The 20,552-nt window shown below is 30.5% G+C and overlaps 1 protein-coding gene across 1 annotated transcript in view; it reads right to left on the bottom strand.

Moving 5' to 3' along the window:
• The window catches only part of DYNC2H1 (dynein cytoplasmic 2 heavy chain 1), a 274,915-nt gene that overhangs the window by 88,926 nt on the left and 165,437 nt on the right, over positions 1–20,552 (bottom strand). Inside the window, exons 72-76 of the mRNA XM_023535396.1 lie at positions 17,805–17,965; positions 14,767–14,892; positions 11,962–12,072; positions 8,064–8,219; positions 3,400–3,475 (exon numbers count right to left, since the gene is read on the bottom strand). Of these exons, the coding sequence (XP_023391164.1) occupies positions 3,400–3,475; positions 8,064–8,219; positions 11,962–12,072; positions 14,767–14,892; positions 17,805–17,965 (630 nt within the window). The remainder of the gene's footprint in view (positions 1–3,399; positions 3,476–8,063; positions 8,220–11,961; positions 12,073–14,766; positions 14,893–17,804; positions 17,966–20,552) is intronic.

The raw sequence follows: 20,552 nt of genomic DNA, 5'->3' as shown, positions 1-20,552 counted from the left end.
TCAAGTAAAATTTCCCAAATCTTTTACATGTATAAACTCACTTAAGCCTTATAACAAACATAGAATTATTAACAGTATCCAATTATACAGATGGAGAAATTGAGGCATAGGGAAGTTGAGTCACCAAAATCAGAAAGTCACACAATCCCACAGATTTGAAGTGAAATGAGGTACTCTGAAACCAGAGTCATATTCTTATCTGCCACACAATACTCATTCCTTAAATAGGAAATTCCTTAGAAGAATATATTCAAAATGCAATTTTATACAATGAACTCAGTTCATAAAATAATCTAATAGGGAAACTCAAACAACTTCATGCATTACAGTCTTCTTAATGTCATGAATTTTAGTCAACTGTCCATTTTCTATTCTAACAGGAAAGTAATATTAATGTAGGGAGGAGGCAAGAGAATTAAAAATGTTAATCAACCCACATTCAGAGACTGCAATGTGCTGATCAGCCATGCAGCCAGGCCAGGAGGACACCTTCAGAACAAAGGAAGGCTTCTACTGAGATTGCTAACAGCCTAGCCTCCACACCTGTGAAGGAGAAACTGGAACCAAGAGTAATTCCCTATGTATGGCTAAAACCAGGGGGAATCTATGGATTAATGGCTAGGAACTGCCAGCAGGCCTTTCACTCTGCATATTCTTACCTTTTCACTCTATATATTCTTTCCCTTCCTCATTGTAAGTCTATACTAAAAGGAAATGGGTTAATAAAGTCTTTTAAACAATAACTCACAGGGACTAAAGAATGATATATAAACTGAATTCCCTGAATACTCAGGGTCCCTCTGAGTGCCTCTACTCTGTCTCTCACTGTCCTTCTCCTTCTGCCTCTGAGAGACTGCACGCTGTCTGTGGAGAGTTACTCCTTTTCTAATAAACTTTCCTTTTGGCTCTAACTTTGGCGTGTGTGTTGAATTCTTTCTTCGCTCTCTGCCAAAGGACCCTCTTCTTCTCTCAGTGCAGGGCTTGGTCTTCCGTCACTTGGGGAAATTTACCCTGTCCTGCATCAATATAATATTAAAAACTAGATAGGACTGTTCTATAATTCATTTTGCAACAGAGACATCCTCTTTATCACAGTTCAGTGGTAATGTTAAACTCTTAAGAATTATATTTCACGGTCTTCAGTAAATATGGGAAACAATTATATTTAAACTAGCCAGTTAACATCACTGCTAGCATTACTAGTTTAGTTCTATTTCATTACTAAAAAATTCAGAAGATTGAGGGCAGTGGTACCATAGCCTTAGGGCACAGGTGATTTAGGCTGCCTCCTGCAGAACAAGGGCACCTATAGGGTCGAGGACTAATTAAAGTTGTTTCTTGTCTAAATCTTACTATCATCAGTGACTAAGTAGCTATAACAAAAGACTTTACCAGGATTCTTCAATTTTCTAGTTCTTCTTTGATGTTCAGTAAATAATACACTAATGATGTGTATGTAATTCATTCATAAGTAGGTCAGCAGAGCATAGAGAAACATCAATGTACCTTTCAACTTATAAAATACAAGCAGCCATTATGGGAAATATTTTATAGAACTTTTATAAGAAAATCTTATTTTTCTTCTTATACCCATTGTTCTCAAGACAAGTTTTATTTTGTTTGAGATAAAGGAAAATGAACAGAACATAAATTATAACACAGCAATAGTAATAACGATCAACAATTATTGATACTAAATGCACTAAGTGTTAAATGCTTCCTGTAGCTTTGCTCATTTCAGCTCTCAAAAATCAAATCAATGAAGTAGTCCCTACTATAATCTTATTTTACAGATCAGGAAACTCAGGCTTAAAGGTTAAGAAACTTGTTTCAGGTTTCACAGCTACATAATCTCTATACCAACTGCCTTCTATAATTAGAACGTTTTCTCTTCTCCACCTATATAGAGGTCTCTGAAAATCAGGAAATTTTTATAATCATAAGATTATATGGTTAGATTTTTACCAAGAGATTCAATATTATTTTAAAGCATCTACTTCTTATTCATAAAAATCCAATGGTGTGATATATGTAAATATCAAATGATGCTCGTAATTCCACTGCAACTTTGAAATACAATGATAAATCATTCAAACTCTGTGCCTTGGTTTTCTAATCTTAAAAGGGCACTAATAATATCTGCCTCATAGTGGCATTAAAAAAAATAAATATTCAAAAACATTTTGTAAAATTACGCTATTTCTATGTAATATTAGTATATATCCTCCAAAAAATTCTATGTCGAATTAAGAACAACAGCTCATGGAAATCAGGAAAGTGATTACTCTTGGCATACAATGGGGGAATTTTGAGTTATGTGTGGAAAGGAAAAGGGGAAAGGAATAGGGGAAGTACTTCTGTAATGTCGGTGATACTCTACAGATTTGGGGCTAGTTACATAGGTTCTATTTATAAAAATTTATTGAATTTCACATTTATGCATATTTTTCTGATGTATGATTCAAAAAAATTTTAAATAATCAAACAAAATAATTTGGAAAACTATTTGGCATTAACTAATAGCTATTGCTTGAAGAAGCTGAAAGAACTAAACAGAACTATGATGTGATCTGGACATGAAAGAAACAAATTGTCAAAGCACTAGATGTCTAACAATGAGAAAAAGAAAAGAATCCGTGGTGATTCATAGGCTTTGAACTTAAACAACTTACATGAATGGTGGTGCCATTTACTGAAATGGGGAAGACTCGGGGAACAGTGGTTTGGCAGGGCAGCAGAGTGAGAGAGGGAAGGGAATCAAGAGTTCCATTTAGGATATTTTTAAGCTTGAGAGTCCTATCAACATGTTCTCTTCTCTAATCCATCATTGCTCTAAACTCTAGTATCCCCTTGCTTTGGCCTTGCACAATAAAGTTTGGGGACTGTTTCTGCCTTCAGAACGCAGAGATAGGTGGCTTCAGGAGGTCAGATTACATGGTCTTGTTTGCTGCCCTATTTCAATCTACTATTTGTACCTCGATTCCTGATTCTCACTTAATCATATCATTATGATTCTACAGATCCTTGTTGCCAGCCTTAGTGTACAAGCCTCCTGAATTTTAACAGTTCCCTTGAAAGAGAACTGAATTCAGTTGAAGTCTGAAACTTCTGAAGCCCATAAAGTACAGACAAGGTATTTCTAGCTTTTTGCTTCCTAAGAACTACAGATCAATGTGAAATCTTATGGGTTATATCAAAAACAATGATTACAATACAAACTCTCAGAGATCACAAGAATGGTAGTCAGGACATAAACTACAAAATAAAAAGCAAATAGCAAATCTTATAAAAGGAAGTTAAGTCACTTTTTAAGTCACTGAAAAAAACTTTCTTGTTAGTAAGACCTCAAAAATTTTTTCGTTAACATCAGAGATAAAAATTTTCATCATTAGAACTTACCATCAAAGAGCCTGTCAATAATATTGTACCCAGCTCGAAGATCTGATAAAGAAAACTCATAAAATTTGGTCCAACCCTATCAAAACAAATTTTAAAAATATTAAAGAACTTATAAGCAATGTTTGAAGACATCTATGTATGCATCATTGCCCTTACAGTTTTAAAACCAATGTTCAATACATGCTAAAAAAAAGACGATAAAATAAATTTAATAAAAATAAACAATAAATCTATAGTAAGAGTAATTTTTTAGCAGAGATTTATTTACTTCCGTGGAATGCAAAGGACTTTATAATACCATAAAAGTTTTTATCTTTGAAAAATATGGTGATACAGCCAAATTGGCATAGTAAAGTTTGAGTCTACATACTTTGTAAACATTAAGATAGTTCCTATAATTTTGTCCTTCAGAATTGTGCATTTTTTCCACAAACATGAAAACAGAAATATTACGAAAAAATTTAAGGCTCAAAGGCATATAGCATTATTTTCTGTACCTTTGACTCACAAAGCATTCATACTGAAACTAAATAAATAAACTAAATAAAATCTAAACTAAATAAAATCATAACTACAAGGCTCATATAAAAAGAACATTCGTAGAGATCTATATTTTATAGAGGATATATGAAACAATTAAAAATAATTTCTATAGTGCTTCCATTAACTGTAACTAATTAGTTTTATGCAATAAAAATATTTATTAAATGCATATTATATGTCAAGATCTGAGAATAAAAGAATGAACCAAAACATAAATATTCCCTGCCCTGATGTCACTTCAGTCAAATGTGGGGGGAAGGGAAGAGTATAATGGATACCATCAATCACTCAAATATACATACAACTTCAAACTGTAGTATGTGTGATGGAAATAAACATACTTGGTATATATAAGAAAGAAATCTAACCTAATCTAAGAAGTAAGAGAAAGTCACCCTGGTGGGGTGGGATACAACAGATAGAAAAGACAAAAATAGATAGTTAGGACAATAAAATTAAAGAATTTTTGAACTAGATTGTAATGAAAGGTTAAGATTTTTTTTTTAAAGTTTTAAGAATGACCTCTAAGCTTATGGATTATTCAAATTGATGATGGTGTCATTCATTGAAAAGTGGAACACTGAAAGAATACAATATTTGGAAAGGAATATCATGAGATCATTGAACAAAGTGTTCAACAAAAATTCACTGGGTGCCTGCCATATACCAAGCACTGTTTCAGTCAGTGACAATACAGCAATGAACAATAGACAAAATCTGTGCTCTTGAGAAACTCAATTACTATGTTGTAGTACTTGGATCAAGAATATGTGGGATTTTCAGTCATGTTTAAGGCATCCAACTGGATAGGTCAAAATAATAATTGGATATATAAGGCTACAGCTTACAGAATTAGTATGAGTTGGATATATAAATTTGGAGATCACTAGCATTTGGATAATTATTTATTTTAAATAATATTATAGATAATGTGAAAACAAGAGATTTAAATTTCACTCACTAAGTTCTACTATACCTAAGAATTAAAGATCTGTAAGGGAGATGTAAGGGATTTGATATAACCCATCAACAGTAAAAGTTCCTATAATATTTTGAATAAGTTTTCTACAAACTCAAAGTGAAATCTTATTAATAATATTTCTTATATCACTCTATAAGACTATTCGTGAAATGTTTAAAAAATTTTAAATAATTTAGATTAATATTTATAAAACTCTAAAATTAGAGAATATTGCTATCAATATTAGTTAAAATAGCAATTTCTAACACAAATACTAATTCTAAAATGATAAGAACTATACTCTGTATCCCAAAGTTACTGATAAACTATCGAATAATTAACGATTTTTAAAATTATGATATAAAATCTTTGAAAAGTAATTTGTTATTTGTGGCATATTTTCTGAGTGAGAGGTTCTCTATACAGCCAATCAAATCCTATTTAGCCCAGTTGAAAATCCAGGTATTGAGTTAAGTGCCCTTACAAAGATGAATGAGATGAGGCCTGTTATCAAGTGCTCACAATCTAGTTAAAAATAACAAGATGTCAAAGAATAACAAATATGAAACAAAACTGAAATTACATAAAATACAGTATTAGAAGTACAATATATGTGTGTAAAATAGAGAAAGTTAATTCTGCAACCAAATATAGCACTATAATGAAAAATAGCAAAAAATAATCTTTTACTAACATGAGAAATAAAAACCGAGCTGAATTAGTAATGGATCTTTACTTCTGTAAGTTAACATTTAAGAAAAAGAAAGCAAAATCAAAAGAAGAAAAGAGGGAAAACAGAGAGGTTGTAGAAGTATATATATCCTTATGACATGGTCGCTAGCAATTAATGGTATTCTCTATTTTATCTGCTTTTACCTTCACATTAATGGTTTTCATAAAAGCAAAGTTAGAGTGTTTTAAAAAGTGACATTTTCAAATATTTTTTGGTGTGTTAAAGTGAATTGCTGTATTCTCTATGCATAGCATTTTGGTAATATTTGTGAATTTTTTTAAATACACATACTCTTGACCCAAACAATCTATATTTAGAAATTGGCCACGAGGAATAAATGCTAAATGAGGCAAGTATAGGAAAGTATTTTGTCATAGCAAACATTGAAAAAAATATATATGCCCACCTAATACAAAACTCCTTAAAATATGTATATTGATATAATAAACACAAATATTTTCAAATTAGATACTTTTGCAATGATTTTTTTATTTTTCAATTACAGTTAACAATATTCTATTATATTAGTTTCAAAATTAGATATTAAATGGCTACTGATATTTAATAATCTCTAAAATGCATGAGTTATTAAAACAAGGTACAGAGCCGTATTTGTAACATGTTGTCATTTGAGTGGAAAAGAACATATATGTGTATATAAATACATAAAATATGTTTGTATATTTATATAATATCTCTGAAGGAAACCTAAAAATGAAGTTGATGCCCTGGGAATAGATACTGGATGGCAGGAGAATAGAAGGAAAGGATACTAAATTTTAATTGCAAACCTTTTCATAGCTTTTTAATTTATACTATATGCATATGTATGATTTAACAAAAAATCAAATCTAATTTTATTTTTAAAATATAATTTTTCTTCTCAATAAAGGTGCATCACCATCACTATTCATGTATTCATCAGAATTAACTGATCTATTAGTCTAAGGACAGATGTCAGAAAAATTAGGGGCACAGGCTATAGAGGAAGGGGCGCCTAGTCATTTCCAAGCTCTATAGCTTTTTAGGTGTGATTCCTTTAGCAAGTTAATTGCCCTTCGGATCCACTGTCCTATTTTGTAAAATAAAATAAAAAGCATACCCTCCCCACAAGTGTATGTAAATTATATGAAACAACACACCGCTGTTATTATTTACTATTTCATGAGTTTAACGAATATTTATTGGCAGGCTATAGCCAGACACTGTGTTAAGCACTTCTAAACATACATTATTTCATTTAATCCTCATAACAAAGATAAACATGATTATTATTTCCATTCTTCAGCTGAGAAAACTGTTGCTTATTGGGATTAAAGGAATTTACCAAGGTCACAAAACTAGGAAATTCTACAGTCAGGACTCAACTCAAATCCGTAATTCCATAACCTATGCTCTTATCTTGACATGTAACTGAAATAGAGAGAGAAGCAGGCAAGTAGACAGGGCAGTTTGAAGAGAGATTATCTCAACAGAAGTAGACAAAGTTGAAAAACAGAATGGGAAAATTTTAAAGATAAAAGAATGATACAATTGATGGCTAAGGCATTTGGCAAGAATGGAGCACTGGTACCAGCTGGGACTGCCACAGCAATAGAAGAACGTGGTCTATTGCTTGTGATAACAATAACAGCTAGGGCCTATAGTGGTGAGAAAGAGCTTGATGAATTCAAAGAGCATAAAGAAGTCTAGAACAAGTGGGAACACGGGCCTGAGAGGAAGTTGAAGAGACAGGCAAATCTTTCCTTGTGGACCATGGTAAGAAATTTGCATATTTTTTCCCAAATACAGTAGAAAGCCATTAGATAGGTTTTAAAAAGAGCAATGAAATAATCAAATTTACATATTAGAAAAATAGTTCAGGCTGCTAAATGGAAAAAGCAAGAAGAATTGGAAGGCTATTTCAGAAAGTAGTATAGGGAAGAGATGATGAGGCTTAGAAAAAAATGGTGGAAAAAAAAGTGTACAACTTTGAATTATGTTTTGGAAGTAGAATCAACAGGACTTGATAATAAATTGGGTAGAGAAGCAAGAAAAAACCATTAAGAACAACTCTTAGCTTTCTAGTTTGAAGAGTCAATGGATAGCAATGCCTTTTACTGAGAGGGACATATTTAATGAAAAATAGGTATAGGGAATTCAGTAGTTGAACTTTGACATACCTAGGAGATATAGAACGGCAAAAAAGAGGCCTAATAATCACTTAGGGCTTATGATAGTTCACACATTGTTCTATAAATTTTAATTCAAAGCAATGTGAACTAGATAACTATATAGAGTCCAAAAGATTAACATAAAAGATTGAATTAGAGATATAGAATTTAGGAATCATGAGCCAAATTATGAAGTAATCCTAGCTATTTCTACTGAATTATAAAAATATTCTAATATATTAAAATATGTACAACGTAGACTGATCTTACATACCTGTGGAATATAATTTCTTCTTTCTTGACATGCAGCATGAAACCATGCAAAACTGAAAAGAGCATGAGCTCGATGTATATTATCTTTTTTGCTAATTTGCTCAGGAGTCCAAGATTCATAAGTCCGCATTAAATTCTTCTTCAGACCTGGAGGTGACTAAATAAAAAATTTAAAAGGTGTGATAATGTATAAAATCTTAAAAATAAAATAAATTTAACACTTTTGAGAACATATTTTAATGAAGAAAATTTTACACCATTACCAAGTTGACTTAAATTATTTTGTTATCACGTTACTTCAATATGAACGACTATAAAATTAGTTTTAAACTTAACAGTTCATCTCAATTATAAATCCAAAATAATTTTTCAAATTAAAAAAGCCTGTAACCCAACAATATTCAAGATAACCAAATAAGTTTTATTTAATCATTGAGGTATTTTACTGAACTATAAATTTTAGTTTGTTTTTGAAATAAAAAGAATAAATAATTCAAGTCAGTACTTTAAGAACGTCTGCTACAAAGAATAGTCATTCCCTTTGCAATCCTTTTCATTCTGCTTTTTTTCTTAAATGAAAAGAACTTGTTTAAAAGTAAAAGAAAAATAGCATTGATTTACTAAGTACATATAAAAATTACACTTTTAAAATGTTTTGTTATGAAATATTTACAAAAAATTTTCATAGAATAAGTCAAATTTTCTGAGCACTATTCAATAAAACATGACATTAATATAACACTCATCAATCACTTAGAGTTTTGTAAAAGGCACTATGCTAAAGATTATGCAAAATGAATAAATCATATACAATTACAGAGAAAATTATAAACAAATACAGACTATTTGAAAAATAAAATGAAAATACTGTCAAATTATGAGATAAAGCTAAAGATATACTCAACTACAAATTCACAGACTTAAAATAATTTCAATATTAATGAAAATAAATATAAACCAATTAAACATTCAACATATGAAATCAGTAGGAACAAAAGGAAATATAAATCTAAGGAAAACATTAAGAAGAAAAAAATAAAGAAAAAAAGCAGGAAATTCAGTGAATAGAAAAAACTTAAGAAAAAGTAAATAAGTATGACATTGGTCATTTGAAATAAATTTTTAAAAACATTCTCATAACTAATCAAAAATAAGAATAATAATAGAATGGCGATTTAACAATTTTTAAGGATACTATCTAATTGTAAGAATTTTAAGTGTGTACATATATACATATATAGTAATAATTTTGAACATAATGAACTACGCTATTTCCTAGGATAGTTAAAATTATCTACATTAAGATAGGAAATAGCAAAAAATTTCACCAATAATTTAAATGAAACTGAAAATCTCCATGAAAATGTAAATGACCTCCTAAAAAGGGCCCTGGCAAAAGATGCACTTTAAATTAAAATATTTAAGGAACAATTCTCATGATATATAAACTCTTCTTTCTTGAAATATTTATTGTGTTCTTCCTATATTCCAAGTACATGATAAGAAAAAAAAGTTAAAAAAAAAAGCAAAAAAAAAAAAAAAAAGCCACTGCTCTTATGGCTCATACAACCCAATTCAAGAAATGAGTTTAGTAAGCAGAATGTACTACGAGAGTGGACGGAGAATATTCTGTAAAGGTTCTTTCTTACTAGTCATTGTAATGGCATCCATTCAAATAACATATATCCAAATATTAAAACATCTTTGCATTCTCCTTATCCCTTTTCTTCCTTAAATGAGATAACACCATCAGATGAAAAAGAACAGAGTACTGATTTAAGAGGTACTTATAAACAAATAAGACATTTTTCTTAAGAAAAAATATATATAACAGAGAAGTTTCTACAAATTAAGAGAAAATGTAAGCAGAACCCCTTTTCACCAGGATTAAAAAGTTTTAATTCAGTTTATTATTTTATTTATGACTTTGACCAGTGATATGATATCATTATAAACACGTAGTTTTGGATATATCAGGTTTGGAGAGGATCTGCCCAGCATTACCTTTAGAAAGATGAACAGATGATGGATGAGAGGAAAAAAGGAAGAAAACATATACTAAAAATCTAACATAGCTACGTCAGAAAACAAATGTTATGAAAACTAGATATCCATGTGCAAAAGAATGAAATTGGACCCTTACCTTATACCACGTACAAAAATTAACTCAAAATAAATTAAAAATCTAAATGTTTAAGACCTGAAACTAGAAAATTCCTAGAAGAAAACATAGGGAAAAATCATTGGATTTGGCAATGATTTTTGGATATGAGATCAAAAGCACAGGCAACAAAAGCAAAAGCAGACAAATGGGACTACAGCAAACTTAAAAACATCTATGCAGCAAAGGAAACCATCAATGCAGGAGAAATAGGAGAAAATATTTGTAAACTATATATCTGATAAGGAACTCCTATAATTCAACTCTCAACTCCAGAATATATAAGGAACTCCTACAACTCAATAATAACAAAAATAATTCTATTAAAAATTGTGCAAATGACTTGAATAGACATTATTCCAAAGAAAATATATAAATGGTCAACAAGCATATAAAAAGATGTTCAACATCACCAATTATAAAGGAAATGTAAATGAAAACCATAGTGAGATATCACCTCACATCATTAGAATGGCCACTACTAAAGAAGAAAAAAAAAAAAAAACAGAAAATAAGTATTGTCAAGGATACAGAGAAAATGTGTGCTGTTCTTGGGAATGTATAATAGTGTACTGTAATGGAAAACAGTCCTAAAGAATTAAAATTAGAATTCCTATATGATCCCTCAATCCCACATCTGAGTAGATATCCAAAAAACATTCAAAATAAGATTGAAAAGAGATATTTGTTCACCCATGTTCATTGCAGCATTATTCACAATAGCCAAGAGTTAGAAGACCCAAATGTCCATGGATAGATGAATGGATAAAGCATACTATACATATACAATGGGATATTATTCAGTCTTTAAAAAGGAAATCTTTTTAAAAGGAAATGCTACAATATATATGAATCTTGAGGTCATTATGCCATGTAAAACAAGCCAATCACAAAAAGACAAATAATGCATGATTCCACTCATATTAGGTATCTAAAGTAGTCAACCTCATAGAAACAAAGTAAAATGGTGGTTGCCAGGGTTGAGAGGGAAATGGCAAGCTGCTTTTCAATGGATACAGTCTCAGTTTTGCAAGATGAAAAAATTACTAGAGATCTGTTGCACAAGACAGATAGTTAACACCACTATCACATACACCAGGGACCCCCATTCACTGGCCCCTGACCGACACCTGACCAATACTGGTCTGTGGCCTGTTAGAAATTGGGCTACACAGCAGGAGGTGAGCAGCAGGCAAGCCAGCACAGCTTCATCTGTATTTGCAAATACATCACTGCCTCAGCTTCACTTCAGATCATCAGGCATTAGATTTTTCACAGGAGCACTGGCCCCTGGTGCCAAAAAGGTTGGGGACTGCTGCATACACTTAAAAATGGTTGAGAAGGGTAAAGGGGATCAAATATATGGTGATGGAAGGAGATTTGACTTTTAGTAGTAAACATACAATATACAGATGTATTATTGAATTGTACACTTGAAACCTATATGATTAATCGATGCCACCCCAATAAATTTAATTTAAAAAATGGTTGAGATGGTAAATTCGATGATGTTATATGTCTTTTATTATGATAAAAACAAAATAATATAAAATAAAATTTGAAAGCATTTAAGTGCATTTTTATAAATACCATCTTATGTTATTATTTATCTATATTATACCTCATCTAAATGTAAAAGGAAGTTTTGCATAATAGATGGTTATTTACAGAGCTTTGGAAGGCATGCAAAGATTAATGCATTTATACAATTAGTGATTCAAGTTTTAAATTTTCTTACCTCATATGTTATCTTCAAACTTGACTGTAATAAAATAGGAGTAAAGTTGGGATGAACTTCTGCAGTAAGCCAAAGACGAAAGGTATCTTTAGGTTGAAGAGTATTTAATTCCTTGTTGATAAATAAAAAACAACAAAAATCTACTTAAATATCCACTCAAATTTCCACTTTATAATTATTACTAAGTAACTTTCTTCCTAAATTCTTTTTGTGACTTGATATATTTCTTAATGTTCTGATTATATTTATTTTTAATAGTCATCTTCTCTATTACTTGCTTAGTGTAATAGATAAGAATTTGGACCTGAAGCTAGGCCAACAGGGTAGAACTTCAAATTCTGCCACTTATTTGGTATGTGACCTTGGGTTCTATAACTTACACCATCGCTAAGCAAGGATAACAATAGTACCCCATCTCATCATATTGTGTAAAACACTTAAAATAGTACCTGATACATAGTAAGTACAAAATAAGTGTTAGCTGCAATTGCTGTAACTAAACTACCAGTCATCATCAGGCCTTCTGGTTCTCATTGCTTCAATTCACGCTTCCATAGGAGTTATACAGTGATATCAACTCTTTTATTGACAATTTTTAGTATATCCTATTGCCTATGATATAAACTAAAAACTTCACCATCTAAATTCATCTGTTCATAATGTATGCTTTAGTTACTTATTCAAACTGTTACTTATGTCTCTGTCTTTAATCATCGTATTATTTTGCCTGTTATTCTCTTTATAACCTGACAAATTCTCATTTATTTGTCTAAATATAATTTAAATATCATATCTTACGGGAATATCTTCTCCAACTCTTCACTACCACAATCCCAAGCAGAATTAATAACTGATGACATTTTAAAATTCTCTTCTGTAGTATTAATCACACTACATATTAATTATAAATGTTGTCTATCTCTTCTAAACTAAATTTCTAGAGAACAGGTACAAATTTTATATGTAACCAGCACCTACCATGGTTCCTGGCTTTTTTCTGTACTCAGCAAGTGTTTTTAGAATGAATGAATATTGATAAGAAATACTGATAGCTCTAAAAAAATATTGATAGCTCTAAAAGAGAGAGAAATCTAAAAATTATTTCCACAAATATGTTATGTCTGATACTAAGATTCATTATTAATATATGAAATGTAGATGACCAAAAATGGCAAAAGAATTGACCATAAAACATCATGCTTGCTTAAAATCATGTTATAAAATGTATCTATACCTAATAATATTTTAAATGTAAATGTAAAATATTAATGTAAAGTTCTATAATGTCGAAATGTAAAGTTTAAAAAAATGTAAAAGAAACAATACACCTGTGATATAACTGGATTTAAAATAAATTCATATCCAAACAATTCATACAAACTTCCCAGAAGAAATGCAAACGTTTTTAAAATTTTTTAAACGTTTGTAATATAATCTACCCTATATGCTTTAAAAGTTCTAATTAAGACTTGCTTTTAAAGTAATAACTGCAATTATATTTTCTATAAATAGCTATCAATATACTGTTTGAAAAAGAAAGCAAGATTCAAATATTCAGAACTATTCTTTATATGTTTTAAAACATGATTCATCAGATGTGAATTTTACATTTTTACACATTAGTGATTTTTACAGAAGACTGTAGTATAATGAATATTTGAATATTCACATACACTTCAGTCTAAAATCTGTATCTTCTTAACTATAAGAATCATCATGATCCATCAATTCATTTATTCGATCATTAACTCAATCATCAAAGATTTATTAATTAACTTTTGTGTAAGGTGCTATAGCTGTCAACTTATTAGGAATGCACAAATTTTCAACACATCACAACTAGGCTAGGCCTTCCCTCAATCTATTCTGTTTGGTTCTATTCTAAATAATACTTCTGTCAGATTAAATTAATTAATTACTAATTCCCCTGACTCTCTATGTCCTAGGACAAAAATTCTAAGCCCTTCTGCATGATTCTCAGGGGATTCCAAAATCTACACATCTAACTCTATTGCCCCATATCACACTTGCCCTTATAGTATATTCAAGGACATCTTCATTCCTTCTACTGGCATGAACCTCTCCACCACTATGTCTCTACTTGTGCTGCTGAAATTAACCATGATATTCTTCCCCGCTCCCAATACTTTGCTAAATCACATAGAGCTTTCAAGGAACATTTTGTCTTCAGAGTTATCTCTAACTACCAGAGACCAGATTCATCTTTTTTAAATAAACACTGGACTTAAATCTAGGTTTGCATTTAAAATTTATCCAGCAATTTGTTCTGTCCTAAGGTTGTTTTTGCCCTGGGGCCATTGAGTTAAATAAATTAATTGCATCAGTTTATATCCTAGATTCCTTATAACCTAGAAAGTTCTACAGTTCCTTCTGATTTCTCTACATCTTTTTTTCTCCATACAAGTAGATCAGAACAAGAACAAAATGTTATAAATAGATTTTCTATTTTCTATTTATAACATCTTTTAAAGTATTTCCCTATTTTTCTTCTGAATAAAATTCTCTAAGCCTCCCTTCAATTCTGATTAATAGTTTCACTGCTTTCCTTAAATGCTTTTAAAAGAGAGACTTTTATGGACTTTCTAAAAAATCCATTTTTGGTCTGTACAAATGTACATATTAAGGAAAAAATACTTAACAGATTTTAAATGATTTCTCATCAAATACTATTTTTAAAAATAAACATCATAAATAATTCATGACATTTTTTTAATACTGATGTTCCTTGGAGATTACTAAATTGAGTATATTAGTATTATCTGCATCACATTTATCTGACTCTACCTTTTCCAGAACTGGAAGCCAAGACACCACAAGATGTAAGTTCTTCAAACAGAGCCAGTCTCCATTGTGCGCACATTCTTTTAGCATTTGAACTGCTAAATCGGCTTGACCTTGACCCATGGCAACCTGCAAAAAAAAAAAAAAAACCTAAACTAAAATAACAAATCTGATAACATGTTGTAATATGTAATCAGGTTCCCAATTTTTAATAAGAACTATCAGACTATAGTTTTCTATTTATTAAAAATATATTATCCTTACAGGTTTGCAAGTTATAGAACAGTATAAAGAATTATTGAAGTCTTTTGTTCCTCATCCCACTATTTCCTGCAATTCTTACCCTCTCAAACACAGACCTTTAAAAAAATGTTTTTTATAACTATAGTCTTGAATATTTTGAAATTTACTTTTAATTTCTCCAACACTGCACATATTTGGCTCTCAAGCTACTGGTCTATTTAACTGTGTTATTCCCGGCTCGTTATTAGCTAGCAATCCTAACATGTCGGTGAGCCTCAAGAGTCTATACTCAGCCTTCTGCTCCTCTACTGCTTCTCAGAGAGAGGAGGCAGAGAGGAGGGAGAGGAAGAGTGAGAGTGGAGGTGGGGAGAGAGACAGATAGACAGACAGAGACAGAAAGAGAGAAAGAAAGAGGTAGGGGGAGAGAGAGAGAAGAAATGAATGAAGAGAGAGAGGGAATGAGAATCCTGATCTCACTGGAATTCCATTCCAATTTTTCCAATCTCTATAGCCCATCTGCACTTATAATACTCATATAGTAGAATAGGCCACTTTATGCAACAGAAAACTTCTAAGGATTAAAAGTATCCAAGTAGAAGTTGAAAGCCTAGATACTATATTCAGTACATGAGATCTATTTAAATGCTTGGACTAGGTGACTACTTAAATTTAAGATTCTATAAAAGTTTTAGCAAAGAATCTAAAATGGCTACATGCTGCTTACCATATCAAGTCTAAACTCGAATGTTTAAGGCCAATTTATATAATACTTGTATATCAATACAGCTATATCTGTGTACATATGTATATAACTTTTAAGCATATATACATTGAGAATCCTGGCTCAAATTTTTTATTGGGTACATGGTCAAAATAATTTGAAGAGTACTATTATAGATTACCGCTAACAATAAGGATTTTTTTTTTCATAATAAATACAAGATACTATTTCATTGTTTTTCAGTTGACTTTTACAAGTATTAATTTTATTTTTCAGTTAGACTATAAAGTCTTTGAGAGTGGGAACCATGTCTAACTCATTGTATAGTAAAGCATACAATAAAATAAGTAATAAATACTCATATATTGATTAAAATTTTTTTTTCAAGGTCTAACCTGGCACTAAGCAAATAGGAAGGATGAAACAAATATTGGTTGAATTGTTTCAGTGCACATATTAGTTTTCCATTTATTAAAATACAAAAATAAAATGAAGGCATGTATATCATAATCAGAGTGAAAGAAAGGATAAATATTTTGCTGAACTGACATAGTAGCTAAAAACAAGCAACTCAAAAGTTTCCATAAGACATAAATTGTGTGAAACTAGCTTAAAAGTAAAAGTTCATGAAACCCTAGAATAAGATATTTACTATAAGAAAAGTTTTAAAGCACAACATGAAAATGTCAAGAAGATAGCCACTCTCCAAAAAACCCACATCAGTTTCTTGAATTAAAAATTAACTTTTCATTAAGAATATATTATTATCCTTAGCAAATATATTCGGCATGGCAACAAAATTTTAAATGACAGAATTATAAATAAATGTCCAGATTTTAAAGATTTTACTATATTAAAAAATTTTGCAAATTCAGTATCTAAAATTCCAGAAGTTTAAACAGTCAAATCTACTGTGAATGCAAATGGTCTTATCCTTCTGCTAAGATCACTGCTAACAGATACAACCTGTAGAAAGGGGCCTCCCTTCCTTAAGACACCTTACTGATAGCTGAATATTGTCCTAATGAATATATTAATATATAACTAGGACTGAATGGAATTCCCTAGAGTTAGACTGTGCAAAACCTGCACAACTTAGCCCAATTCTCTGCTATTTTGCTATCTTCTGTTTATGTTCCTCATTACATTCTTACTTTTCATTTTTGGTTCTTGTGAAGTATTTACTTTTTAAATAATTAACTATTTTCTCAACAAAAAAGGTTTATTCACTTGTCAAAAATTGAGGGTAAATTAATCTTCAAACTTGCATGCAAACTGAATTGAAAAAAGGAGGTAATCTGAACAAAACCAAAGCTCTTAAATTTACCTCAGGAAAAAAATGGCATTATATTAAATTTTCCTCAAAACATTTATGTATTTCTTTCCTTTCAGTTTTTGCAAGTAAATATTATGGATTGATTGTAAAAGCATCCAAGCAAAAATTTTTTAATTATTTTTAAAATATAAGCAAATATATTCATGCTATAATAGCAGTCTTATTACTGCTATGACGAATTACCGCAATTTACAGCCTTAAAACTGTAGAAATTTATTATCTTTCCAGACTTCTGGAGGTTAGAAGTCCCACTCATCTAAAATTGATGTATTTGGTTTGATAATAAAGGTAGTACTCAAGGGCTGTGCTCCTTCTGGAGGCCCTAAGAGAGAATCCTTCCTTTGCCTTTTCCAGTTTCCAGAAGTCACCTACATTTCTTTGCTCATGGGCCCTTCCTCCATCGTCAAAGCCAGCAGCATAACATCTTCTCATCTCTCTGATCTCTGCTTCTGTCATCACATCTTCTTTCACTCAACCTCTTCTGTCTCCCTCTTATAAGGACCCTTGTGATTATATTGGGCCCACCTGATAATCCAGGATAACCTTCCCAAGATTAACTTAATCACATGTACAAAGTTCCTAATACCATGTAAGGTAAAATCACAGGTTCTGAGGATCAGGACGTGGACACTTTTGAGGGACATTATTTGGCTTACTACAACAAAAAAATCTGTTTCACTAACAGGATCAAGTATGGCAACAAGAGCAATAGCTGTAGTATCAGAGTAGTTATGTACTGACCTGGTGATAACATTCTCCACTTCTTTCAGCATTAGCAAGTTCTTGAAGTTCCTGAGAAGGATCGGCACCCGGAGAAATAATTATCAAGATGGGTTCGATTTCTAGTGTCTCTTTGTACAAACGTTTGAGATTTAAAGGGAGTGGGGACAACTCTTTCAGTCCTAAAAATATATTAAAGAAATTAAAAATAAAAAGCGAATAAGAAAAAAGTCTATTAAAACTAATGACATAATACATAATAGAGAATAACTAGGTGAAATGTTTTAATCCATAGGTTATTTTGGGGCAAAATGGAATACCATAAAAATAGCTTCCACCTATTTAGCACCTATTCTATGCTAAGCATTATACCAGGTAGTTTATTTTATGGTAGTTTATTTTGAGGAAACTCTCAAAGGAATCAAATATTTTGCCAAAAGCCACCCAGCTGCTAACTGCTAACTATATTCATCACAATTCATCGTGCTTTTTTTTAACTCTGAAGCTCTTCACAAATTAGAAAGTCCTATTAAAGATAAGAAATTATAATACCATGATTATATTTAAATCTCTTCTGCTAAACTTTGAATGTTTCCACAATTAATGTACTTTGTAAAAGCCAAGCTAAAGAAGACCCACTTTGATTAATAACCAAAAATATACTTGTTTGAATTGAGCTAAAAAGAAGAGTATGACATAAGAGTAAAAAACCCACAAAAACAAAAAACAACAACAAAAAAAACAGATCAGTAGAATATAACAGAATGACTATAAAGGTAAGTAGGGCTTCCCTATATCCTCAAAAGTAGAAATGAATAGACAATAGTGCACCTCAGGTATTCTAAAATAGTATGAAGAAGAAATTCTTAACTTCTGTAGCAAACACTTTTAGGTATGAATTCAATGCCACTAAGATGGGCCAAAAAGGCATTTCTAGATGACCATCCTGAAAAAAAATTTCATACCTGAACCACTACCTTCTATTCTTCACAATAGCAATCCATAAGGATAAGTAATTTTCAAAGGCAGAAATATTCCTGATATAAGGTGAGATTTACCGCAATGACCACTTAAAATTGATGAATTACTTCCAAAGGCATATCATATAAATTTTATTTTTAACTAAATTTAAATTGCCCACAATCATCCTGTTTTAAGACATAATAGAAAAGAATTCTCATGTACTTGTGGCAATGTAATAAAAAATATTTTCATTCATTCAAACATTCATTTATTTATGCATAAACTCAATAAATTGTAAGCCAAGTAAATGCACTGTCTGATAAAATGTATTAAAAGTCTTAAAAATGTGCATGGTCTTTGACTAAGTAATTTAAATTATAATAATTAATTTAAGAAATAATTTAGGATATGAATGAAGAAGCATGTACAAGGACTTTCAATGTAGTTGTTGATATTAGTTAAAAACTAGGGAAAGACATTAAGGACTCCAAATGAGTAATTTCTGATAACCTTATAATGGAAATAAAGTTACAAAAATGGTGATTTACTGAAAAGCAGATTACTCAATAAAATAGACAACATGAGTCCTATTGTAATATATACACATCAATGTGCCTAAATAGAAATGCCTATGTAAAAATGTTAATGATGATTATTTCAGAATGATGGAATAACAGGTGTTTATCTTTTTATTTCTCTATATCTTCTCATAGACATCTACTTAGATGTATTATGTGATAAAAATGTCAAAATATATATAAAGATTTTCATATAAAAAGATGACTAAAATGTGTTTTATTTGGAAAATATAGGCCAATATAGAAACTGTCTTTAAAATTTTTTAATGCAGATTGCTATACCATTTCTTTTTTTAATTAAATTTATTGAGGTGACATTAGTTAATAAAATTACATAGGTTCAAATGGCATACTGTTTCTTAACTTAACAAATGTAAACTATAAACTCCAATATCTGTTTTGTTCACCATTTTATATCCAGAGCTTAGCGTAAATTCAATTATTACTTCTACAATCAAAATTCCTCAGAAGATAAATATATATTCATTAACTCATTTTATACAAATTTCACAGTATTAGAACATTCTGGATTAGAGGAAAAAATCATGAAAAATATCATGCCATTTTAGCTAACATAGGAGACAATTGATGTTACTTGGAATTCTGTTAGCCATTCTGCCTACAAAATTCCAATAAAATCTCTATTGCATTTTAAGTGAATTGACTCTGTATATAATCATTGGTTTTATTAACCCAAGTAATTTTAAGTCATGATACCATTAGAACTGTCGGTGTGAATCACTGAAAACTATTCAATTAAATTGAAGAGCCCAAAATGGTCACTGCACTGTGAGTTATCACAGTGTAGAACTACTTGTAAATCACTACACTGTATTTTGACAATGCATCTGTAAACAATATCATTTCTTTCCAAAGGAAAAAAAGAACTAAAAATAACTTAAAGAAATAAATTATTTTATTATCTGAATATTTTATCTGATAAAATAAAAAAGAAATAATTTGCAGTTTAAAAACGAATAACTATAAATCTTGAACTTTTAAGGTACCTGAATAAAGTAAAACATTAACATCAAACTATTACAGGTGGTAAGTATAATCCATTCATTCTTCCTCATTTATCTCATCCTCCCTAACAAAGAGACTGATAAGCATCATGTGTACAAAATTATTCTTCCTTTCTTGGAGAGAAAAGACAACTCTAAAAATGTACCACAAACATCAATAAAAAGGCCAAGCAACAACTACTATCTAACTAAATATACATCAA

Source organism: Pteropus vampyrus, unplaced genomic scaffold, assembly GCF_000151845.1.
Source record: "Pteropus vampyrus isolate Shadow unplaced genomic scaffold, Pvam_2.0 Scaffold139, whole genome shotgun sequence".
In the NCBI taxonomy this organism is placed as follows: Eukaryota; Metazoa; Chordata; class Mammalia; order Chiroptera; family Pteropodidae; genus Pteropus; species Pteropus vampyrus.
This window is presented reverse-complemented; position numbering and strand designations above follow the sequence as displayed.